This window comes from Periophthalmus magnuspinnatus, chromosome 17 (genome assembly GCF_009829125.3).
Source record: "Periophthalmus magnuspinnatus isolate fPerMag1 chromosome 17, fPerMag1.2.pri, whole genome shotgun sequence".
NCBI lineage: Eukaryota > Metazoa > Chordata > Actinopteri > Gobiiformes > Gobiidae > Periophthalmus > Periophthalmus magnuspinnatus.
Window position 1 is genome coordinate 17,303,888 of NC_047142.1, and position 27,633 is coordinate 17,331,520.

At 36.3% G+C, this 27,633-nt stretch overlaps 1 protein-coding gene across 1 annotated transcript in view; it reads right to left on the reverse strand.

Moving 5' to 3' along the window:
• Positions 1 to 27,633, reverse strand: part of LOC117385580 (collagen alpha-1(XI) chain-like) — a 161,571-nt gene that overhangs the window by 30,502 nt on the left and 103,436 nt on the right. The window contains exons 35-45 of the mRNA XM_033982871.2: positions 27,504 to 27,548; positions 25,909 to 25,962; positions 25,710 to 25,763; positions 22,911 to 22,964; positions 22,293 to 22,400; positions 21,653 to 21,742; positions 16,449 to 16,502; positions 10,066 to 10,173; positions 9,425 to 9,532; positions 5,875 to 5,928; positions 5,267 to 5,320 (exon numbers count right to left, since the gene is read on the reverse strand). Coding sequence (XP_033838762.1) covers positions 5,267 to 5,320; positions 5,875 to 5,928; positions 9,425 to 9,532; positions 10,066 to 10,173; positions 16,449 to 16,502; positions 21,653 to 21,742; positions 22,293 to 22,400; positions 22,911 to 22,964; positions 25,710 to 25,763; positions 25,909 to 25,962; positions 27,504 to 27,548 — 783 coding nt within the window. The remainder of the gene's footprint in view (positions 1 to 5,266; positions 5,321 to 5,874; positions 5,929 to 9,424; positions 9,533 to 10,065; positions 10,174 to 16,448; positions 16,503 to 21,652; positions 21,743 to 22,292; positions 22,401 to 22,910; positions 22,965 to 25,709; positions 25,764 to 25,908; positions 25,963 to 27,503; positions 27,549 to 27,633) is intronic.

Below are 27,633 nucleotides of genomic sequence, written 5' to 3' on the forward strand. Positions count from 1 at the left end.
ATCTTTCACCTATACGCTTCGCTTCACAGCCCAAGAGAAGTAAAGTACTGAGGGACAGATCCCATAGGGGAGAATTGGTTGGGTGATTGGCTGGTACACTGCGCTCTTAGGTCCTGTGCTGTCACTGCAAAAACGAATATCTACAAAATTAAGCTAAAGGTGCGCTATGCACGTTTTCTGGTGGAGGGTCTGCCATATGCTTGTCTCCATGGAGATGTTAGTGCTTTGCCTGGAATATTCAGTGGTATTTAATGTATCTTTCTCCTTGGTAGATGATATGCAGATGAGTTCACAGAGCAATAAAACTAAATGTAATGTAATCCCACAGTCGTCCAGGTATGATTCATAGTAAAAGAAAAATTAAAATCTGTCAACTGGACAAAAAGTTTTTGAGTGAAGACTTTTTCTGCTCATTCTTCAGTTCTGGTCAGATTGCTGGTGGATACTGCCTTTTATCTGTCTGAAGGGACGAGCTAACACTACACTGAAACTAACACACCTATTTGTTTTACCGTTTCTGTTTGTAGGTTAGGTCTAATGAGTGTGAACTGCGCCTGAGTCATATTTAGCATAATCATTCAGGTCCCTAATGGGTGCTCTCACAGCTATTAGCATACTAGCTAGTCCTATTGTAAACTAAATCAATTTTTTCTGTAATCTTTTTTTTTTTTTTAAGCTAGCTATGTGCTTTATAGTCAAAAATTCCTAAATCTAAGTTTGTGCTGCCTTCAGTGGCCTTTGCTATTTCCAGTAGTTGGTGACATCACACAAGACTGCCCATTACAGCCAGATGTTTCTGATTACCAATACCTGTTCTTACACCTATAGACCCGCCCCTCCTCTTCTCTCACTCTCTTCTTTAGTCCACAGGTACTGCCCAGTTTTTCAGATGGAAATGTGGTTGTGGTTTAGTTTAGGCGTCTAGTCCCACTTTTAATCCAGACAAAGTAATGATATCACCTCAGTGACAAATGTTATGAGGCACCTTTAAAATGTCTTGAATGAAAACATTTTATTTGAATAGTTTTGACTATGATAATCTAATAATATGATCATTTTCAATTTCCCATTTGCTTTGATATTGAGTTTTTATGGGATAAAACTGCGAATGAATAAAAAACAAATCTACTGAAATCCAAATTCAATATTCTGTATTCAAGACATTTCGTCACACCTAGATATTTCTTTTAGAGTTTAAAGCTATCTCTACTTGTACAGTGTCTCCAGATGTATGTGCAAAACTGTGGGTGGGTTCCTTTCAAACATATACATTCAGACATATTGGACAGGCCATTAATAACACATTTTAATTATTCCTTCTTAAACTCAGTGCATGTGATAATTCCCCAGTAATAGCCTGCAGACTGATGGTGCCTTTGTAAACGCCCGCCTCTTTAAAGATCTTTTAGCTTTAGCCGCAGAGATGAATGCAGAGCTCATTACACTTTAGCTAAAAGACTTATTGGGCCATTAGCTCCTTTTCCAATACAAAACACACAAACATTTCCTACAGACTGGGAGGTGGGGCAGGAGTGAGAACTCTAAATTGAGAAATGTAATAATGATGGCAATAAACAGGGCTATGTGTGTCAAAATGTCACTGTGGGGCGTTAGCACAAGTTAAAGAATAATAACTCCAGGTAGGTGATATTGTCAACAAGATGACATTTAAAGGGCCCATGTTACCCTATTTTCTGATCTGTTATAATGTTGTTTCCTCATTAAAAACATACCTGGAGGTGTGTTTTGTTTCATTCACACATGTTTAACACACAAATCCTGCATATTCAGATTGACACACTCTGTTCCACTCTGTGATGGAATGTGACAATACAAGAACTGCTCCACTATATTTTTAAACTCTATTTATCGTCACTAGAATCATTTGGATAATTTCAGCCCTGTTTGTGTGTAGACTCTGCACACCTGACTGGGTGACAGGTGCGTTGGAGGAGAGGCACTTGACTGAAAGGTTAAGAAGACTCCCGCACTCTGTCTCACTCTTGCCTCACTTTTATTAACACAACATTTCGGTCTCTCTGACCTTCCTCAGGTAGATAATTTCAGCTCTGGAATTTCCAATCTATACTAAACAAAAGGTAAACTGTAGCAGTTAACTTGAAAACTACTGCATCATGACATCACAAGGTGGAAAAGAGACTATTACACCAGGATTGCTCAAACGTGTGTGAATGAAACAAAACACAACTTGGGTGTGTTTTTGATGAGGTAGCAGCATTACCACATGGTTTAAAGCTTACAAGAATCCATTTTGTGTAATATGGGACCTTTAAAGTGAAACTAAACACTAATTCCACATTTTTAACTAATAAATTACACAGTGTTTTAATAGTATTGTCTGTGGTTTCAGGTCATCTTTTGGGCAAACTTATCACAAACTACATTTTCAGCTTTCTGGTCAAAAACATCAAAATCTAAAGTAGTGTGTGCTGGCTCCAATTTCCACTGCAATTCCAAGTACTACATGACCTCACACAGGACTACCCTGGTTACAGCCAGATGTTTCTGATTACAAGCAAGGAAAAAAATACAGGTCAGATTTGTGTAGAGGCGACCCATCTGATAGAATACATGTTTTTCTGACTACTTTTTAAAACAACATATACCTAAATAAATGCAAGATAGATAAATTGAATGCCATACTTAGGAATATTCCTGGCAAAGCAATAAAATCTCCATGGAGACAAGCAGATGACAGACCCCTTTCAGCAGTGGGCCTTTAAATTGTGTAGTTGAATTTACTGTTTAGTGTATTTTGTATCCAGCAACAATATGGCACTCTGCCCAAGACGCATTTCTTCTCAAGGACAATTACATTTTGATCAAAGTTTTTGCATATTTCTGATGGATTGCAAAATACATCTAATTTTAATTATTGGTATTAAAAAAAGAAAAGGAGATTAAAAAAAAAACAAACACATCCAGATATCAACTTTTATTGATATTTTGCTCCCTGAACACAAGACGCTACAAAACAAATGTTAAATAATTTGCAATGCCGCCTGGGTGTGCTGCGACCTGCTTAGGGCTAATAAATCTCAACCTAGCTTCCTCTAGGCTCCTTCAAGCGCTAACTATGCTAACGTTTTGCTCCATGGATTGCTAGGCTCTGATAATTTAGTGCGATGAGTTGCTAGCTGCCGCAGGCTCTGAGCTATTGTAGAAACAGGACTTTTACTGTAGTGGTAATGAGGAAAGGATGGAGGAGAGGAGAGAGAGAGGGGCATACAAGGTGATATTTTAGCTTGTTACTGAGGTGAAAAGGTGTTACTAAAAGCAGCAGGGTTGTCAGAAATATCGATAATCAGATACTACTCAATACTACAACTGGTATCGATTCTAAATACTCATTTAAGCAGGTATCAATACTAAAAAAAAAATCACACTCACAGGACAGAAATGAACCATTCCTGAATAGTTTTAGAATGATCTTGAGCTGTATTAGTACAAGTATAAGACCACATAGACCAGTATACAGCCATGGACCACTATGGAACCTACCTCAATGGGATTATATGGATATAAAAGAAAATACTGTCATTTATTGTCTATTGTCTAAATAAAGAGAATTTTTCATTCTCATCGTAGTATTGGAACTGGTATTGAGTACCGAGTCAATTCCTTTAGTAAATTTTAGTATCGTGACACTAGATTCAAAACCGATTCTGATACCACAATAATTTCTTTAGACAATAGAAAATGATTTTCAACATTACATGGTCGTGCTTTCTTTTATTTTACCATGTGGCCTTATATCTGTGTAATCACTTAGTCGCCCAGGTAGGTTCCATAGTGGTCCAAGGGGGTATGCTAAAGCTATTCAGAAAAGGTTCATTTCTGTCCTGTGAATGTGACTTTTTTAGTATTGCTACTTGCTCAAATGTATTTCTAGTTTTGATACTTGTTTTAGTATTTGATTTTCGATACTTTTGACAAACCCATTCTACAGTTTCCATTCATTATCGTTTCATCTTTGTAGTAGCTGAAAGTGAAATATACATATTTAAAAAAAGTAATATTTTGCAAAAGGAATACTATGTAACATTTCATGCTGGAGTTGCCAGCTGCTTGTCTCTATGGAGATGTATTTGCTTTGCCTGGAATGAACATTAAACATATCCATCTTGCATTTATTCAGTTACAGGTGATTATCAGCAATACTTTGAAAAACATGTATTCTTATTCTTAGCATCGTCACCTCTCCACAGATCTGACCTGTAAGTTAGCCTAGAGATGTCCCTTGCTTGTCTCCAAATTAAATGCCATACTGGGGAACATTCAAGGTAAAGCAATAATATCTCCAGTCCAGTTTCGCTCAGAGGTCTCCAACTTCGTGACACACTGTGGCTATTGTCCAAATAAACTATTTATGTACACACTAAGCACTCATTTATTATATGCTCATTATCAGCCAAAAGCTTGTACACAGCGTTAAAATGTCAAATCAATGTATTTATTTAACATTCAAAACACAACAGCGAACAGCTAAACCTACTTCTACTATTAGCATAAAAGCCCAACTCCATTGTTCTGGCCCATTATGACTGGGACTATGATTAAGAGCAATACAAAACACTACAATTTGGATAAAATAGACTCAAAATGCTATTAAATATTGTTCTTATTTTTCTAAAATTGGGGGTCGCCATTTGAAGAGTAGCAGGTGTTCCCATTCATTTCTATAAGGAAGCTTTTCCACTATTAGTATAAAAGGCTAAATGCATTGTTTGGATCCATTAGGCTGGACCAGGGGCTGTCATTAAAAGCATAAAACATTGTTGCTTGTTTCGCATTGAAAAGGATATAACTTTTTAGCAAAAAACAACAACAAAAAAACTAAATGAATGAATGAACTAACAAACAAACTAAATAATAAATAAAATTAAATACAATTTAAAACAGACTTAAGTAAAAGCATATTTCGTTTTGGTTGTGCACTGATAAAGAGGCATCTTTACTGTATCTTTACTTGCGTCTCCACAAATCTGACTCTTATGACTCTTATTTGGCCTGGAGGAGGGCATCCTCCTGCTTGTTTCCATGGAAATGTTGTGGCTATGTGCCACCTCCAGACAGTTACATACTGTACCTTTAAATACATTTAAAATAGGAATGTGCTAGCCAATTTTGTGTGAAAATTGGATTAAGATAATGAGCAAATCCCTTTGCTAATCTAAAACTAAAACAGCAACAATGAAATGAGCTTTTTTTCTATTAATTACTTAAAATCTGAGACAGTACTTACAGCGGGACCAGGAGCTCCGATCACACCCTGAAGACCTCCAGGACCTGGGGGACCCTGCAACAGATAAAACCATGCAATTCGTTTTTTGAATGGAAATATATATTCATTTTGCTACTCTTGTGTAAGTTATGCTTATTATTATTATGAAAGCTGATACAGTACAGTTTCCTACCTAAAACAATTAATTTCAAATAACCATATAGATGTAAATACTGGGAAGAGTAGTTTTTATTTTTTTCAATCAAACCACAGTTGGATGAGAAACATGTAGAAACAACTGTCCATGACTATGCCAGTTGTATCTATTACTATGCAGTATTAGGTGAAAGAAGGGACTAAATGGGATGGGGCGAACAGTTAAAACTATTCAAAATTGGGTACAGTGCCTTTTAGTTTGGGGATTTTTTTTTGAAACTATTATAGATGCACAGCACATACCAGTGCTGAAGATAGGATTTCATAGACAGCCGAATAACTTAAGTCATTCTCATAACACTGTAATTTATTCAGTTAATATTTATCACGTACCTCACCACATAAAGCCGGCTCATTTTAAACTCAATGACTCATACAAAAAACATTAAGTGCAATTCAAAACAATGACTCACGCTTTCACCCTTGTCTCCTTTGCTTCCCTTCTGCCCGGGTCCGCCAACTTCACCCTGAAAACAACACAACAAAAGATTAGTCAGCCATATCGTAATGAAATGAATGAAACTACATGGTAGTGGGGAGGAGGCTTTCTTAGTCAGCATTTGTCATCAAAGTTACAGACAGACAAATTGGAAAGAATATTAAAGAAACTGTATGTAACCTACGCTCTTTGTATACATTTTCTCATTCTCAGTATATGTACAGGTCCTGCCTCATGTAAAAGCTCAGAACCTCCAGAATTCACTCACTGAGCTACAGAGGCTCCACTAGCACTGATTAATGACTGGCTGCAGGCACTGGGGTTTAGGTAGTGACAATCAGATCAGAGAGAGACATTTTAATTTTAAAGCAATTGGATTTCAGCATTGAAACTAGTAAACCAAATGAGAAACTGATGTGGGATGCATTCTGTTTTCTGACTGAATAATCATCATGAGAATCAAAACTAAATTATAACAGAAAAAACTAGGCCATCATGTCCAGTATTTTTGTAATTGACAAGAAAACAGCATTACTGTTTGTCATTAAAAAGTGATATTTGATTTTAATATGTCTGGAGCTAGGTTTATAATCAAGAGTACCTTAGCTGGGGGATTAGTCAAATGAATATTATGCCAACATGCAAACTCCACACTGAAAAGCACCACCCAGTTAGGGTTCAAACTTGGGAGGTTGGAATGCTGACGACTCAGCCTTCATGTTACTGGATCAAGAAGGAAACGTGATGGTGAGTGCGTTTTTAATGCTAGTTTTGATATTAATATGAAATCTGCACATCATGAAATTGTTGACTGCATATTAGGGCTGTCAAAATATCAAAAGTCAGGTACGATTACTGTGTACGATTACTACGATTACTTTGTTACTAGATACTCATTTGAGCAAATACTGATGCTGAAAAAGTCATGTTCACATGACAGAAATGAACCTTTCCTGAGTAGCTTTAGAATGATGAGTCATATCAAATCAAGTACAAGACCACACAGACTAGTATATACGCCCATGGACCACTGTGGAATCTACATAGACAACTGAGCAATTATGCAAGAGTTTTAGAAAATAAAAATAACAAATGGATATCTTTAGATACCATCAGTCACGGTTCATTTCAGCTCATGTCTTTTGGTCAATATCTTTAAGTGTCGGTTGTACCTGTTCAGAGCAGTAAATATTTCCACACAGATCCTAATTAGATTGGACCTGGGAAAGGCCCTTTTTGCAATTAATTTATTGGCTCCTGTCTGGACATGCTGCCAGTGTGATTGACGAAATGCCTCAGGAAAGAGACGTGACCAGGGTTGTAAACCTGGAGTTTTTAAATTAAGTATTATATGAGGTTACTAATTGTAAGGGCTGCATACACTATCTGCTGGCGACTCAACAGGCTCCTGTTTGTATGTTATCTTTGAATATATTTTATTTGTACTAGGGTTGTCAAAAGTATCAACAATTAGATCCTAAAAATAGAATTTCATTTGAGCAAGTATTGATACTAAAAGATTTAAAGAACAGAAATGAACCTTTCCTGAATAGCTTTAAAATGATCTTGAGCTGTATCAGAACAAATACAAAGACTAGTATACACCCATGGACCACTATGAAACCTACCTGGAGGGATTACATAAACATAAGCTCACATGGCAATATGAAAGAAAGTATTATCATTTAATGTTGAAAACCAAATACTACATTCTGCTGTTGAATTCAAGTTTGAAATTTAAAATATAGTGACAACACAAAAATTTTCAACTGACTGGGGACTAAAAACATCTAGTGTTTAGAGGTAATTGGCCATTTGAAACAGTTTTAATTTCATTGAATAAAATATTAGGTAATAAACATAATATTTTATCAATATCATATTTTTGCCGACTAAAAGTTAAGGCAAGGCAAGTTTATTTGTACAGCACAATTTGTACACAAAGTAATTCTAAATGCTTTACAGTATAAGAAAGACATTAAAATCCCAATACAACAAATCAAAACTTGAATAATCATAAACAATCATCATAAAATTTATGTTAAAGGAGAAAAGTGCAGAATAACCTTTCAGTCATATGCACAGCTAAACAGAACTGTTTTGAGCCTGGATTTAAACATTGTCAAAGTAGAGGCCTGTCTCACATCTTCAGGAAGATTGTTCCAGGTTTTAGCTTCATAAAACTGTAATGCTGATTCTCCATGTTTAGTCCTGACTCTGGCACCAGCAGGAGGCTGGTCCCTGAAGTCCTTAGAGTGTGAGATGGTTCATATGGCACTAACATGTGCATGATGTACTTCGGTGGTAGGCCATGGAGAGACTTGACACAAGCAGAGCTGCTTTAAAATCTATTCTCTGAGCCACAGGAGCCAGAGACCTGAGCACAGGACGCATGTGTGAATTACATCCTAGTTCAGTCAGGGCTTGAGCAGCAGCGTTCTGGATGTACTGCAGCTGTCTTGACGCACATTTGGAGAGGCCAGTGAGCAGGCTGTTGCAGTAGTCTAAAACTACTTACACTAGCTTGAAGACAGCCATGTTTGTCTATGATCAACTACACTAGTTTTTAGTATTTGACCCATGTAATAATAACATATGAAGAATGCAACTGAAATAAAAAGAGTTTCCTGCATATTTTAATTGTTATTGTAATATTATATTTATATTTATGTATTTATTTATTACGTTTGTGATAAGTAACAAAGACTAATTAAATAAAATAAAATTAGCTAAAAAAAATAAAATAAAAAATAGAAGAACACACTATTATATTAAGGCTCAAACTATATTATTGACAAAACAAGTAAGTAAGTTGATTAGCAGAAGTAGCTATGATAAAATCAGGCAAGTTAAGAATATGTTTTAACTATATCATCCAGAGCTATGTACTGTATGTTATTCTTAAAAACCTGTCCAGAACTTCTCACCCTTGACACTTGGGGTACTTGGTTGTCTTAAGCTGATTCACTGGTGAGTATGATGGACTCTATGGGGTTTCTCACCTGGTCCGTTTGATCCAGTCTTTCCCTTTGGTCTGAGCTAAAAATATGAGTGTGAACGCCCCAGCTTGGCGCCGACAGCTCCACTTTGGTGCCAAGAAGAAAGTTGTGGAAGAACAAACTAAACTAAAACAAGTTATGGTCCTCTCATGGTGATGAAAGACCCTTTGAATTTATGGTTTTAAGATTAATACAGTAAGTTTGGCTCAATTACTAACAGAATCTTTAGATCTTCTCTTTCATCAACTCTTTCATAGTCACAAACATTGGAGCTTTTTAAAGACATAAATTGACAAATATTATCTTTAAAAATTATAAATACTGTAGCTACATGGCCATACTGTATTTATAATGTAATATATTGTAAACATTTTGTCTCCGTACAGATACTAGTTATTTATGAAAATGACCTCACCAGAGTGCTTACACATAAATGTGTTTATGTCTCGTAATTTATGTCTGTAACTTTTATTTTATGGGATTAGGACACACCAGCACTACATACTGTGGGTGATATGGTTTTACCTTGTCTCCGTCCTCTCCAGGGGGACCTTGAGGACCTCCTGGACCGGGCAGACCCACTGGACCCTGGATACCGTCTCTGCCAGCGGGACCCATTGGACCCTTCTCTCCCTGGACACAGCATTAGGCAAAGCAAAGTTATTTCTAATACACATGTCATACACTACAGTAATTCTGAGAGGATAAATAGAGAAAAAAGTTTAGGGCTGAGTGTAAAAAAGACATATTGTTCATTTTTGATTTTGTTCAATGTAAATCATAATACTGATATAAAACAGCTTAATAATACAAATAGAACCTATGATTTCGTGCTTAAAACTTCAGAGCTGACAGACCCTGCCTCTTCATGGAGGCATTTTGCTGCAAGTTGTTGTTGTTTACATGTTTTTATTGCTGAAAAATGTCTATATAACATTTTAGAACCCCACACTGGAAGTCACGCTCCCGCTGGTGCGATAGAGACCTACGGCAGAGCAGCTTTGAGGTCTGTGCAAAAGTGAAATGTGAAACATATCACAATGATAGTGCATTTACAAAATCTTTTGTAATAACATTCAAAAATTCAAGAGGTAAGTGTAGTTTTTAGCCTGACACCAATCAAACCTAAACTTATGGACAAACAGAGTGTTATTTTAACTCCTTACAGGTCCTCCTTTTTCTCCAGCGGGGCCTGGAGGTCCTTGGGGTCCGTTGCGTCCTGTGGTGCCGATGGGACCTCCAGGACCTGCAGCACCTCTCTCTCCTGGAGAACCCTGCAATACACAACAAAGAACTGTTAATACTGGCATCAAGTTCAACAATATAAACTTAAGATTTAGAGAAGAATCCAAAGTGTTTCTACAAATGAGGGTGAATGTGATGAATGGATCAAACTGAAAACAAAACAACTACACTCAAAAATTATAAAAGTTATTAAAGTATAAAAAATGCAAAAATGTAGTTGTATAATAATAAAAGTACATTTTAATAAATCTGAACAACAACAATTAAATGGAAAAAGATTATGTAAAAGTAAACATTTATTAAAATTATTTGTGTACTAATAGTGAAATATATATAAGTTCTATATAATGACAGTATAATGCAATATTACACTTGTATGAATGGTACCAGTCTCTAAAAAACCCTCAACCTTACAAGAAGGTATATTTTAAAAATCAAATAGTTTAAAAGTACTTGGACCTCAGCACTCTACAGGATACGTGCACCCGTTTATATTAAAATACTTTTTCCTCTCTCACTTACTCAAGGCTTTATGAGAAATCCCATTACTGCCTCTGCGTGCACCAGGTGGGCTCTGTATACTGTGCGGGGGGCCCAAACCACATAAACCTAATGATGTCTTTGATCTAGGGGCTATTTTGTCCAGCCTTTTATCCAGGCAAGGTCTCGCTGCTGCTTTCAAACAAAACTCCGCAGCCCAAATATTCACCTGGATGCACACGAATGGTCACACATGCACGGGATTCTCCTGACGGACAGTGCATTGGGAAAAAGACAGACACTACTCATTTTCAGGCTGATTCAGAATACTTAAAGGTACTTAATAAAAATTGATAAAGGCAGTAGTAAACAGAAGTATATGTACAATAAAGTATTATAAGCTTCTAAGTTACATGGTTTTGGGCATAGGTTTCCTTCACTTTCAAATTTGGAAAAAAAATGCATTTATATATACAGTCTATGGATATGACATAGACATAGCTAACCTGCTATAGCGACTGCGTTACAAACAGGAAGCGCTTCCATCGACTCTGGATCTGACGCTCTGTAAATGCTCTCCTGGTATTTTTAATTAGCTATTGTATCTGTAACTCAAGATATGAACCTTAATAAAACCTTAATAACAGACAAATGAAGCACATTCTTTCCCAGCATATCGCAGCAGGTTTGATTGACAGTGTTGCTACGCGCCTGCTTCCTTCTAAACCAGCGGTGGGAAAGGTCGTTACCTTCAACAGCCTTGCTTATGATTGGCTCTTTGGTTGTTATGATACTCGCAGTTGGAATTCCAAATATGGATCTTGCCTCCAAATTGGCTCCTATAACCACTAGCCTCGATGAGCTTCATTTGACTAGAGCTGAACGCTATGGATGACGCCACACTCACTTAGTCCACTTCTTTATACAGTCTGTGGTCATATCTAACAAGCGGGGGGCAGTGGCCAACATAACTCTGTATTTGAAAGAAGTATCCAAACTGAAAATCCACATTCATGTTGAACTTTATAATCTTTTCATAATACTGTGTAAAACCATTTCACTTTAGTTTATTCATGCTGACAGAAAAGACATTGATCTTCGGACCAGCTTTTGTTTCATGTAAATTGGCCCAGTCATTTCAGAGACATTAACCACAAACCAGGTCAAAACATCTACATTTTGACCATGCAACTTTGAACGGCAAATTCCATCAAAGAATTCCTGCTTGCCCTGCACCTCTTTTAAACTATCGTCCAAATGTTGAAATGTTGTGATGTTATGTGAACATTTTTGAAGCAGTGACATGGAGTAGAGTATACGCTTGAATGCACTTGGCTTGGTGGATTTCTTGGCAAGAGCTAAAGACTTCAGCTTTCATTGTGTGCCACAGTTTGGTCCAGACAGAGAGCCAGGTGCCTCTGCTCTATACCACAGCAGCAGATTCAGTACAAAGCAGTGTGACCATCCATGTGCATCCAGGTGAGGAGTTTACCCAGACAACAACTTAGCTGTCGTCCATCCACAACAGTGATTAAAAGAATAGCAAATACATTAAATTCCACAAGAGGAGCGTTATCTGCGAATGCGATCAATGCTTCAAATTTAGTCTACAATTTCGTCAGCAGTTTTCTCTTAGTTATTGTACGTAGGTGACTAATCTGGTTCTAATCTAATTTTAATAGTTCACAAACAAAATCCCTACCCTATAATGGTCATAAACGTGATCACATTTTTACATAGCGCTCTTCCAACCTTCAAAGCACTCAAACCGCTTAACATCAGACTAGGGGCAAAGTAGGTTAAGTGTCTTGCCCAAGGACACAACAATATCATACATCTGTGGGAGCTGGAATCCCAACGCCAACCTGTGGGTCAGTGGATCTGGACACTCTACCAACTGAGCTACTGTCGCCCACTGAGCTACTCTGGGTGACAGTACTAATAATAATAATAAAGGTGCACTATGTAACTTTTCTGACAGAAGGTCCGCTATCTATCTGCTTGTCTCCATGGAGATGTTACTGCATTACACTTTTCTAATAGCATGGAGACAAACAGGAGATGTTAGAGGTCAGAGGAGGCCCCACTCACGATAAAATGCAAAAAGCAACTGCAAAATAGGAAAAGTTCCATACCGCACCTTAATGTAATAATAAATATAATTCTAATCTGTAATAAATTCTATTACTGCCTTATCCTAAAATAAAGAGAGTGGATCTAAATTGGTAAAAAAAACAAACAACTATACATACAAAATACGGTACGATAGATCTGAGTTTTCAAATTAAAATAAAATGTACTTCTTCATGTTGTATCTACAGTTGTGTTCAGTTGAGACTTGCCAGTTCATTCTACACAGATTTAGTTCAAATACTTTGTAACAACTGTCCAGCTCTGCACCCCAGCCCTTCTGCCATCTTTCATCTTTTCTCTTTTAACCATATTTCTTCCACATGTCATTTTCAGACTCGGAAATCAAAGAAACTCCCAACTTAGAGAAACATTTTCCATTTTTTTGTTTATTTTTTCCTTGTGAAGATTTCAGTCTCTTTGCCTCACACTGCCTTCCCCACAGATGCTGTATCTCCTGAAGCAAATCGATTGAGCCAAATATCAGATCTTTTTGTGTGTTTGCCAGAAACTTTTCTTTTCTAATTTTAACAGTTTTTAAACTTTGACAAAAATAGTTTCAGTGGTGCCAAGGTTTTTGATCAGTGACTCAAATAAATAAAAACGTATAATTTAGCAAACTGGTTAGTTTTAAACCAAACACGTTCTTGCCATCTTCTTGAGCTGCATCTCTAATGTGCATGTCCAATATCATGTGCTCCAACTGTCTTTTTTCATATTAGTTTTGCATTTAAAAACTGGTCAATTGCTAGTTTGATTATTTGATCCAATATAGATAGGAAGAGAAGACAAACTTTTTTACAAGAGACTAAGAGTAAGAGTACAGTTACTCCAAAATAATATAACTCAAGTAGAAGTAATTGTAAGAGTAATTGTCTGGATGTGGCTCTGATTTATAATTGCACTAGGGCATCCCTCAGAATCCTTTAATAGAGTTTAATTGATGATTTCTCATTTTTATTTATTTGGAGTCCCATTAGCTTCCATTAAGTGGTCACTGGTCTCCCTGGGGTCCATTAAAAAGTATAAAATCACAGTATAATTATATTAACTTTCCTGATTACATAGCGATTAAATAACAAATACAACTCATACATATTCATAATGACATTAACATAATGCTAGTCATCCTCCTTACAGTTCATATATTTTTATTTTAAAGTTTAATTTATCCTGTACATTGAAACAAAATACAGTAGCATGCATCTCATTCACATTTGTCTAAAAAGAACAGCCAAGGTTTATCCTGGCAGTTTTTCAAGTGCCCCTGTGTAGCACTGGACCAAATGACTGAGCAGTACTACAGGCGGAACAAGACCAGAGAGTGTACAACTGCTCTCATGACCAAGGGTGGACAATATAGTGCACACTTCTGAGACAAAGAGAAGCCTCTACCCTCCATCCTGGACACAATATGATCTGACCTGAACTTAACACCCAAGAGTCTGTGTCACCTGCTCTATCGAAGTTGTATCAATAATGAGATTTACGTCACAAATTCCATTTAACTTATGTTTGGTACCAAAAACAATACATTTGGTTTTGGAAATATTTTCAGCACAGGGAAGAGTACTACGACTTGAGTTATATATTTTGCAGCGTACAAGTTAAAGTAGTGAAAGGTTAAAGTATCCACTCCAAAAAGTAATATTTCTTTTTTTTTTTTTAAAGTAAATTGAGTAAATTTGACTAACCAATATTTTTTTTCAGTAGACTTATTGCCCACCATCACCCTTATTATTTTTTTTTTAAAGGGGGTATTTTATGTCTATGGGGTATTAATTGCTAACATGTTACATTTTGAGATCACAATGTTACCTTCTATTGTTTTGAAAATCCTATATTCGCAGCAAACAATGTATTAACATGTTTTATACGTTTCATTTTGTCTGCTAATAAAACTGCTGCACATCGTATGAGGTTTGTCAAGTTGCTGCATACAGTTTTGTATCATATTTTTGTATATTTATGGAGAAATGTCGTGCTGGAGCGTGGGTGACATAGGCTTGTGAGCTGAGCAGTGGACAGAATCTTACATCTAACCATAAGGAGGTTTTGAATAGGATGTGGATGCTAAATTACTGAAACATGCCTGGATGACATTTAAAGCCTCTCCAGGCATGTTTTTGATGGGGGAAGAGCGTAATAACATGGTTAAAAACCTACAAAAAATGATTTTGCATAATACCCCCTCTTTAAACAAAAAACAAACAAGCAAGAATAGTACATTTTTGACCAATGAACCAAATTAACAAAACATCAAATTTGAAAGAAATAGCTGAAATAAACTCTTTGATTTTCTCTCATCCTCTTTGCATGTTGAGCTGCATATCCGATGTCATCTTATCTGTCGCTTTAGCCCGGGCAATTATAGTGAGCCTGCGTTTAGCTCTCAAACAAAATGTCAGACGGTTCAAAGCTGCCTGTCAATCAAATGTTTTTCAATACAACTCTCCACCAAAGCTCTGGAGAGGGGCTTTCATTGCCTCTCACTAGGGGGCGCAAAGCAAAAACTAAAAAGAGAGAAAAGTTATTTGAGTATTGCCATGTCGCTTCCTTTGAAAGCCCCAAACTGGTTACACAGAAGGCAAAACGTCCATATTAGATTCAAGTAATTTCCGAGAACAATATATATCATTGAATGTAATTATGACATTTTTTTTTTACATAGCGCAGATTGGACCGTTGGGAGGAAATACTATGCAATTATCATAAGAGTGAAAATGGCATCCAAAAGGAAAATTGTACAAAATAAAAGGGTTTGGAGTTAAAGTATTAGCATCTGTATGTGGTTTTTCAGTTGCCGTGGAAACTAGGATTGGACATTGACCAATCACAGAAGATGAATGAGGAGGAGTGTCCTGGTCAATGGTGGATTTAAAAGTCAAATTGCTATGAAATTACTAGCCAATTTTGCCTAACCTTTTGTACATGGTGCTATTTTTCAGTATTTTAGGTCCAACAAAAACTTGAATCACTACAGCATAAACCTCAGATAAGGCAAAGGCTCTATCTCGCAATGGTGAAAAAATACTAACCAGACCAATCCATTGAAGCTTCCACGATTAAGATTGATAGTAGCAATATCTGTGCATTTTTATGGATTTGTCTCACTTTAAACCATGACATTGCTGCCTAATACTGTAAGCACGAAAATATAAGGAAAACATTTTTGAAAGGTTGTAAATTAACAGTTTTGATCCTAGCTACAGTCCCCTTACAGGTGCACTCTGTAAACTTGCTCCCACCTGCATATCTCCATGGAAGTTGTCATCGCTATGCTCTTAATGTTCATAACTAAAGCATTTAACTTATCTTTCTACATGTAGACAAGCAGGTAACGCCTCCAGGCTCAGTTACAGGTCAGATCTATGGAAAGACTCCGCTCAGAGAAAGAATTAATGTTTTTCAAGGTCATTTTGAGCTATAAAAACACCTGTATTTGAATGAATGTAAGATAAATATGTTTATGGCTGTACTGTGGAACATTTCAGGCAACGCAATAACATCTCCAGGGAGACAAGTATATGATCAACCCTTCACCGCAAAATTCATTGTGCACCTTTAACTGAACTGCTACATAAAAACAGACAGTGTACTTGCTGAAGGCTGTGTCCCCTACAACAGAAGATATGAGGTTCATATAGTGAAGTTGTGTGTGTGTTTGAGTGTGTGTGTATGTGTGTGTACTCACGATGGGGCCGGGGGGACCCTGAGGCCCTTCTCCTCCCTTCAGACCGCCTGGACCCTGGAACAACAGGAGGGGACAGAGTCAAGGTGGAGGGAGGGTGGAGGGAGGGCATATCTCTACAGGAGCAGCTCAAAGGCACACACAGCAGTGATCACAGACAGAGACAGAGAGAGGGGCTGAATACTGAATGACACAAACACCTCGGGGAAATGTGTGGGCAATGCCAGATAACAAATGTACGGTGAATTGTACTGTTGCGATACTTTATTTTAAATGAATTATTAAGCTATAGAGTAATACTAAGTAAATCTAATTAATACACGTAACAACATTTATTTAAAACAGGACGCCATACAGACAAAGCATAGGGCCGATTGATTGACTAATCCTGCTTTATTAGTCTGTCTACATCTCCAAAGCTCAAAATCCTCTGTTCCACCTTGTGATGTCAAGCAGTGGTCGTTTTTAAGTTGACTAACAGCTACGTTTTACCTTTTGTTCAATAGAGATGGGCAATTCCAGGGCTGAAATGAACCTAATGATTCGTATAGAGCACTTCCTGTATTACCACATGACATCACAAGGTGGAACAGAGTGTTTTCTGTTTGAGAGAAGAACTCGGCATCAACATACAGGATTTAACACAGGTTTGACTGAGCCACCTGATCTTTATTCAGGCATAAAGAAATAACGGGACACATCGATGTTTGATATTGGCTTTATAGAGATAGATTTGTGAAAGTTGCAGTAAGAAATGTCCTACTTTTGGTCATTTGGCCCAATTTACCAGGAAGGTCAAGAAAAATTGGTCTGAGGTCCCTGAGCCATAGTTTGAACAGAACTGGTTTAGACGATCTAAAACACAAACATGGCATATTCGGAGTATTTCATTTTGGCTGGCATTATCGATCTACACCAGTATCTAAGTAATTTTAAAGATATTCTGATAACAAAAACTGTCATATAATATTAGAGTTAAGGATACACATTTAGTAAAGTAGTTGTTTTGCATCGCCCCTAAAGTTTAAGCTACTTCATCTTAACTTTAGTTGCAGAAAACCAAATTTATGCTAATGCTGTAATGAATAAAGAACAACTTAAAAGAGCGCCTTCCTGTTCATATTATTAATGTAACGCAGATTTTTTAATTCACTGACTGATTAAGATGACTAGATTTTGAAGTTATTTTCGATGCGTTTCACCTTAGTAGACCCCGAATATATAATACGGAAAACCCAACTCACCAGTTGCCGTGAGCCGTGTCATTATAATAACTCATTTACAGGCCAGAGCAGAGCCAGAGGGAACAGATGCTGCCAAGTGGGCTCTCCACTTCTGCACATTTTAGTATTGTGCATTAAATGGGTGGGCTCTCTTTCTGGACACAGTAAACTTATTTATTAGCTTGTTTATGGAGCGCAGTGTGTCTTGTCACGACCAGAAATGACGACTATGAGAGAGTGGCTGTAAATTTATGTGACTGTCTGGTCTGTTGTTGTCTTTGGAAAGTTTAGAAGAAGAACTTTGTGGTGTAAACAAGATCATTTGGCTCATAATTGAAATAACTTTTTTTTCTTAATCATTCAATCAATCAACAACTGTATTAATCCCAAAAGGACAAATGCACTCAATTACAAGTGCAAGTACTGCTTCCAAAACTGAAAAATACGACTCAGGCCAGAACATTTTAAATGATTACTTCTATACTTTCAGAATGTACCTATTTAGTGAAACTTGTTATCATCCCCACTGCAGATTAGAAAAATATCTTTGCTCCAGATTTCGAGTGACAGAATTAATTGTATTTTGTATTACAACATTTTTGTAACTGAGCATAGTAATAACTGAAATTATTGTTTTACATTTGATTAATTGCACAGCCCCACGTAGAGGTAATATCTGAACTACTGTAATGTATTTTTGGTGGTAGTCCTCTGCAGTTCACTCACACGTTTGAGTAAACCTTCTCAAAATGCTGTTGCACCTTGCGATGCCATGAACTGGTAGTTTTGAAGTTAACAGCTGCCTTTTACCTTTTTTACTCAACTCTAGGTATATTTTTGGTGAGGAAACAACATTATAACATAGATAAGAAATTAGCATAATATAGGCCCTTTAAGCCTTAATGTGTGGTTTAGTTCTGCGTGATTATGTCCTGGTTTAGTCTAGTCTAGATTAGTTTAGTCTGGTAGTGCTGCTTTGTTCCATTTTAGACTGGATTTTGTCTATTTGGTATAATAAGGTACATGTGGTTTAGACCTGGTTTAATTCCAATTTCCCATGTATTTTTTTTTGCAGTTTAAGGTTTATAACTAGACCTTAGACGTCCCTAGTTTTGTCATCGTTTAGTACTAGCATATTTTGTAAGGACAGCTTTTTAGTTAGTCCTTCTCTTCTCTAGTTTTCAAATAACGTCCCATTGAGTTTGTGATTCTTTAAAAAATATCTTTCCAAAGTCTATTATGCTTTTTGTACTTGTATTTGGAGAGAAAAAATTGAGCACCACTGGTCTCAAAAAATGCGCCACCATTTTTCCGGGCAAGTGTGGATCGTTGTGTGTTTTTGAGTTATGAACAGAATCTCTGTCTGTTGTAACTTGGGACAAACATTTATAATGAGACCAGTTGTTGCTTTTTCACATCCGACTCTTACTCACACTTCCAATTTCTTTTTTGGTGACTTGTTATTGTTTTCAGACACCAGGTGAGCCAAGGCCAATCCAGGAGTTAAATAAGAGATACAAAGAATTCAATCTGCCATATCATATTTTAAAAAATTGCTCTATAATTTGGACATGAATTAAAATATGTACAAATCGTTAGTGCAGGGATGAAAGTAAAGGTATTAACAATGTACAGAAGCTGGAGGTAGGTTGGGAATACTTTCACATTAGGGTAACAAAAGGTTAATTAGCATTTTTTAACCTATGGAGAAATGTCTGGGTGGATCATGTGACAATTCATTGAAAACCACAGCTACTACTGCTATGCTATTGCTGCTAAAACTACTACTGCCACTACTTAATTAATATAACAACTCTTACTTACATCGGTACTACTGCAACTACTACTACTAGTGCTACTTCTGCTGCTTCTACAACTACAACCTCTACTAACACTACTACTACTAGAACTACTACCCCTGCCACTTTCACTACAACTGCTATTACTACTACTACGCTATTAACAACTAGCATAGCTACCTTGGCCACTACTACAACCACTACTACTTCCACTACTACTACTACTACTACTACTTCCACTACTACTACTACTACCACTACTACTACTACCACTACTACTACCACTACCACTACTACTACTACTTCCACTACTACTACTACTTCCACTACTACTACTTCCACTTCCACTACTACTACTTCCACTTCCACTACTACTACTTCCACTACTACTACTTCTACTACTACTACTACTTCTACTACTACTACTTCCACTACTACTACTTCCACTACTACTACTACTTCCACTACTTCCACTACTACTACTACTTCCACTACTTCCACTACTACTACTACTTCCAGTACTACTACTACTACTACTACTTCCACTACTACTACTACTTCCACTACCACTACCACTACCACTACGAGGCTTGGACATATTGTTTTACTGTTGATATTGCATGGAGTAACTTGTAACTATCTATTCAAATCTATGACACCAATACATTTTTATAGATATAAATATTTTTGTGACAGTGAAATCTTTAAATTTATGTCGTGTTTTGCTACTTTACCCAAATCCTCCCACAACAACTGACATCCCCTTTTCACCTTCAACTTTCACTCTTAAGCTTGGGTAAGTCAGCAAGACTCCACTGAAGTGAGTCACCAAGTTATGGATTGGAATTTTGATCAAAGCATCCACCTTCCCTTTGATATACATAAAAAACAGCCTTAAAGTGTATATGACATGTTTTCATGCTTTTATAATTACGTCTTAGTTTGATGGGATAGTACCTGCTATAAATATTTATCGTAGTCTTAGGTCAGATGTAAAAAATAGTTCAGAGGTAAAGCACAAAAATACAGGAAGTAGGTGAGCTCTAAAAAGGAATACCTCTACCCATCTCATCAACACTGAAAATTCCATATAGTTTAAACCTTCATTTAACAAAATACAGGTATTGTTATTTATTTTTATTTGTCTAATCATGACTATTGTGCAATTTAAAGTTTTGACTTTTGTTTACATTATGGTTGCTAGGTAAAAGTTATGGAATATTCCTAATACTTCTACTGCTCTAAACTTATACAGTTATGATATGTCCCAGTCGTACTCGGGCGTCGGATTCTCTGAGTTCTGACTTGTACATGACAAATACTCTGAAAGTCACAGAACATTTTACAGCACCAGTTAGAAAATCCAACATGGCTGCGATGAGCATATGGTGAAAAACAGACAGTTAACAGTTAAAATAATGATCATACTTGTGTTATTTTAGTTGTTTCCTGCTGTCCACCTGCTTCTGTACAACTGTTGAGCCTTTGGAGTTATAAATATGCTAATGTTCAGCCAATGTTGCTAATCTGTACACAATTAGCAACACAAAAGCAGAAATTCACTCTCAAACGTTGCTTTATAAACTGTTAATGTAGTAACAATGTCTGGGTTACTAAATTCACTTTATGGGATCGTAGTTTTGGCTGATTTGAGCAGTTTCCTAGATTTTACTACTGTTTGGAGACTTTATTGTAATATACTGCTCTTTGTTGTTCCAACTTGACTACTAGAACGCACATTTGAAGTTTAACTCGAGGAATACGTCATTCCGAGATCCAAATTCCTACCTCCAAGGGCCACTGGAACGCAGCATAAAAACCTAGTAAAAAAACTTGCCAATATTTTTGAACATTTTTAATATATTGATGTTCAGTTTGTTTTATGCTTTAGTGAAAGTAGTCTAACCTGTAATAAGCACAGCTGGCTATTCCAATTTACCAAAACAAAACAAACAAATTATTTTAACATTGAGTATTCAGCCTCTTCCAATATTGTCTCTGGCTCCTTAACTTTAGCCTTAGCCAGTTTTTAGCTGCGTGCTGTGCCAAGTGTGACATTTGGTGTAACAGCAGGTAGTTAGCCTGGTAATTAGTGTTTGGAGCAGTGCTATTGAAAAGCATTGGGGGACATATTATGCATGTTTTGGGGTGATGTTTGTAAATGACTTAGCATGTTGTAAGTTACCATGGCTCCGGGAAGTCCCCTCACTCCCTGGAAGCCCCTCAGACCCTGGGGACCGACTTTGCCAGAAATACCCGTGGGGCCGGGGTCTCCCTAAACAGCAAGACAAATACACAGACATTAGTGTTATAATACTATGCTATACTATACTATACTATACTACTATAATAATATGTGGTGGTTTTCAGAATGTAATGATGACATACTTCCTCATTGGGGGTAGGAGCCGCTTTACCCAACTGATTACACTGTACTCTCAAAAGAAATATCTATATTCACAAATGTTGAATCTGGTCATTATAATTAGCTTAATATTGTAGGGCTATATAACGTAATGATGGAATCCTTCTCCACACATTAATTGAATTATTGATGATAATATGAATATAATGCATTTCTTTAAAATAAATAGCAGTAAATACCGGTAGTAGCACCAATTTAGGATTAATTTAGTTGGTTCCAAGACTTTTTGTGGTAAAGAAATACTATTCATCGCAAAAAGCATTAAAACAACATTTTAATTTGACTTTAAATAGCTTAGTTTTTTCCACTGTACTAAACACATACATGTGAACATTCTAACAGATGTGATATAAAACTTTCTGGATAAGAGATAGATTTCTAATGCCAGTGAACTCTTTACCTTTCCTCCCTCTTTGCCGGCAGCTCCAGGCAGACCCTGTTCACCGGGAGGACCTGGAGTTCCTGGGTGTCCTCTCTCTCCACTGGGGCCTGTCTCTCCGGTGGGACCCTGTAGAAGACAAAAACAGATTAACCCTTTTAACTGTGCTATATAAATAAACCATGAGCTTGTGTCTTGCCCAAGGACACAGACAACCAGTCTGCTACTGTCATCACTATAAAATTATGTCGTGTGGTTGTTTTATTTGTGTATTTAGTAGCTCATTTGAAAAGTTGAAAATGCTGAAAAAATGTAATAATGTGCAGTGGCTTGTCCACCAACCCAAAGATTGGAGGATCAATTCCCTTTTGGACCTTAAGCAAGTATCCCTCAACAAGACACCCACTCTTACTTGTATGAATGTATAAATGTATGAATGAGTGTGTGTGATTGGAGGGACCGTCAGTGTGCCCACGGGCAGCTGTGGCTACAGTAATAGCTCACCACCACTGAGTGTGGAGTGAATGAATAATGAGTACAGTGTAGCACTGTGAGGGGCTTCTACAAGTCTATAAAGCACAATTACACATGCAGGGCATAATTATTATAAAAGCAGAATTAAACTGTGTAAATGCTTACCATTGGCCCAACCACTCCACCTGGTCCTGGGGGTCCGGTCTTTCCTTGGAAACCCTGAAGATAAAGTTAAAATATTAAACACTTAAAGGTTGTATACTGTCAAAGCTTGAAGTGAGGCTATAAAGGTTTAAAAGACATTGTAGTAAGTTTATGAGGAAATCTAAAACACAAGCCCACAGAAAGGCTATCTCTATACATTGTAGTGTCTCTATGGAACACAAACCTGGGTTGTTTTAAGCTTTAGGCACATTTATTATACAGACCCTATTCAAAGTTATAGTTCTCATTTCTTTTTGGCTTCTTGTTTTCTACTAGTTCCAGTAAAATGTCAACTCTACAACAAATGCTGTAGTTCTAAACATCTCTTATCCGAATGAGCTGCCACACAATAGTACAATAGTTCTCCAGAGTAAAAGAACTTTTGACAGTACTACAGGATTATATTATGCCTTGGCTTTAAACAAAATCACATGTGCCAAGTAAAGTGTATTGATTTCTTTGCAATTCTAGGATGGTGGGAGTAAATGAATAATGCAACGAAAGGCAACTTTGAATGCCCAAAAAGAGGTGGGCAATTTAATGAATTATTGATAAGATTACATATGCAATATTTAGATCATTTATTACATTTTTGTCAATAACGCCCATGCCTAAATTTGACTAATCTGTGACATAAGCAAATTACAATAATATAACTGTCGAAAATACAATCAAAGTGTCTTATTAACTTATGATAAGTTTTATGTTTTGTATAGAAATAGATTCAAGGAGATATATTGGGCTTGTGTCTGACATGTAGTTATAATTTATGACACCAGTGGATCATTATGGTATAATTTGGACTTTTAAAATGTAAAATTTAAAAATGCCTTAATAAAAGAAACAAGTCCACTGATGCGAAAGTGTTGGAAAACTGCTGTGCCCAACAGGAGATGCCATCGCTCTAAATATCATCACAGCAAAGAGTCGTGCAGTTGTTGGCACCTCCTATGGATAGCTGCAGATCACACTAATGAGTCGCAATTTTTTTTATTTTTTTCATTTGTGCAAACACTTATGAACATATTTTTTTCAGTTTTAGTCAAGTTATAATCAACAAATTCCAACATTCATGGCTTATTAGGAAGAACCCACAAATGCTGCAACTTTTGACACACGGAATCTGCTCATTATAAACTATGTACCGTGCAAAATTCAAATGCCTTTCACTTTATATTGGAAATTCAAAAGTTTACTACAAGTTCAGCTTTCTCACATTTAAGTCTCATATATAGTCCAATCACTGCTGCACTCAATTAGGCAAATATGTCAACATCTAAATATGTAATACTCAAAGGTTTCTGCTCCATTGGACTCGAGAAGATTAATTTGGATCCTGCTGATGTGTTACTTTCACTTTCACTTTGTATGCTACAGCTGCTCTATGACTTTTTTATGTTAAGTCAATCACAGAAGCCAGCCAACTGCGGAGAAGCGGAGATGTTATGCTAAAACCGAGCAAATTCCTAAAGCAGAAATGAGGCTAGTAATAAAAAATGATGTGCAAGCTACATTTACTTGAGTAGCTGTTGAAAATCGATTGTAAGTATGGTAGAGTATAGTGTTTAGTAAGGGTGTATTTCCTCCTGTTCTGCTTTGGTCCTGGTTTAAGGCTAGTTTAGGCCTCATATACATTTGATCCTGTTCTAGTCCTGGTCTAGTTCCAGGTTTAGTCCTAGACAAAGGGGGATAGTACTCAGTTACATTTACTTAATTAAATAAATGTTAATCAAGTTATTTTTCAAGCAGAATACTTTTACACTTACTTCAATACAAATATTACTCAAGTAACAGTACTTTATGACAATAGCTTTATGTTGACAATATTAAATCACTTGAATATTCTTGTAGTTCCCTTCAGATATAATGTTCCATAGTTTTATTCAAATTTTTGTGTCTATCCTTTGAAAATACCAGATTTTTTGCATTATTAAATCAGACAATTACTCTTTAAGCTACTTGAGTGATTTCTTGGACCACTACTTTTACCTACTTGAGTAAAAACCTTTCGAAGTAATATTTCTCTTACTTTAGTACAATTTTATCCACCTCTGATCCCAGTTTAGTCGCAATTTTAATGCAAGTATGAACGCACTCTATTTCTTGTATTAAATGCGATTGCTTGTTGCTACTTTACCAATATGTAACCAGTTTACAAAGAATGTTTAAAAATAAGTCAAAAGATTGAAAAAAGTTCTTTACGATGTCTGTATATTAAAAAGTACTTGTATATAAGCAGTGTTGTCATATTGAGGTATCAGATAACCCATGTATTTTATATGGCTTCTTTTTTAGGACAAGGTACCTGCGCTTTAAGGCCTTCTTTCAATTTTGTGGAATGTTTTTGATAAAGACCTTTTAACATAATGGTCATGTATTAAAGGTGCACAATGTGACTTTTCAGTTTAGAATGGAAACAGTATTGCTTTGGTTTGGATACTCTGTGGTATTAGACTTATCTATCTCCATAGCAAGTAATGCCAAAGGACCAAGTACTTGTAGCAATAGGAAGACCATGATAGTGTATATATAGTGCACCTTTATTTGCAATACTTTTTGAATTTGAATGTAAAGTTTGGAGGTTGTCTTCTTTATATGGTGAATTTCTCATATTTGGAAACGTTGAAAGCTTCATAGTACTACTTACTACCTATTTGAATGCCTATTATAATGGCTAATGTCCATTAGTAACAATAACTAACCTTGAAAGTACAATTGTAGCTTTTTTATTCATATTGTACATGTAAAAATAGCACTTACAGTCTCTCCTCTCTGCCCTGGATGTCCGGGGAGTCCATCTTTCCCTGCTGGGCCCTGAAGGCAGGACACAGGCAAGTTTAAAATACTACTCAACACATCGCACTTTGAATTAATATTTGATAAGTTTAAGAAAAGTGCCAGGATGTGAGTGTTATAAGAGAGGGATAATTAGCAGTGTATTTTGACAGCTGAAACTCACATTGGGTCCTTTGGGTCCAGGGAAGCCGACTGGTCCCTGAGGTCCATTAGGTCCCTGTAATCAAAAGAAAAGCAGACATATTAAAATGCAGTATTCAGTGTTGTATTATCTTGGAAGAAGAGTTTTGACATTTGGTATGCTGTTCATTTTGGTGACGTTTTTTTCTCTAAAATGACTTGCATGCTAACTCGCACTTATTGATTATCAGATCATAAAAGGCTTCATTCATTAGATTCAGACAGCGTGCAACAAACATATTTATATAGTATATCTGTACAAGTATCTGTTTAAATACATGGGACAAATCTGGTACAGGGCCTTTAATCTATACATGTAGTCAATCCAAATGTGCAAATTTTGTTTGTACAAGAGAACTAGCTCGTAAATTGGACATTGACTTACGATGTTGTTAAATTTGGTTTGTCATGGGGGTTCTTTGATTAAAAAGGAAAACATTTAAGAGTAACGTTTTCATTTGTCTCTTTTATATTAGTTCATTAAAATGTAATTATAATGAATCACTTTACATAAAATTTTAATCTGAAGATGACAATACTATGACAAACTATATTATTCAATGAAATTAACACCGGCTTGGTAGAAGTTTTGTCATCCAAAGCTGTGTAACTAGCCACAGACAGTCCCACACATGCCTTACTTTATATAAGATACACGTTTCAGCATAAAAGGTAACAATTTAGACAGAATATGGCCTATGAAGAATTTCCTAATACACGCATGGAGTTATCAGAAATGTGTTTGTAGTTTTAAAATCGTATTTCAGGGTTTTTGTATAATTGGTTTATTTGGTCATTTAAGTTGAATAAATATTAAGTTGAATAAATATTCAATAAATGGCAATAAACTGTGTATTTAATCATGTTGCTTTAAAGTGCATATGACATGATAGACTACTTTCTCTAAAAAAAAAAAGAAGCTAATGTTACTATATTTTAGATTTTACTAAAATACTTTCCTATTTTTGTCCTTTTTTTTGTAATTTTGATGAGTTTATAATTGCATTTCCTGGTTGGACATACGTAACTGTTACTTAGCAACTAAAATGTTAACTAGGAGAAAAATGGGTCTAAATAGCACAATAGTTATAATTAGACAAATAAAAATATATAATAAAAATAAATCACAAAAGAAAATATTAAATGAAGGTGTAAACTGTCAAAAAATGTCTCGTCTCTGCATTTTGGGTAGGATTTTTGATGTTAATGACATGGGTAGAGGTATACCACTACTTTTCTTTTTCACGTTTTTTTTCCACAAACTGCCACTTTACTGTGAAACTATGATAAATATTTACCACATGTACTATCCCACCAAACCAAGTCAAAATTAGAAAAACACCTGTCATATGCACTTCATGAGCTTCCATAATGATATATATTGTCAGAATGTCTAAAATGGTAACTAGTATTATTTTCTTGTTTTTCTGCTTACGGTTGCTATAGTTCAAAATGCAAACTCTTAAACGCTGACGTAACTATCCATATGATATGAACTGTATCTGCAGAAGTTGCATCCCAAAGTTGGTCTAAGCTGTCACAGTTTTAAAAGCAGTGATAAAAGTAGTGTGCACTCGCCCTCTCTCCTGGCGGTCCGGGTGGTCCATCGTTCGCTGAGTTGCCCTGAGGAGAGAAAACAGCAAAACATCAGGGAACCGCTGTCAAAGTTTGTCAAAGGGGCACAAGTACGAGGCGTGAATGATAAAGA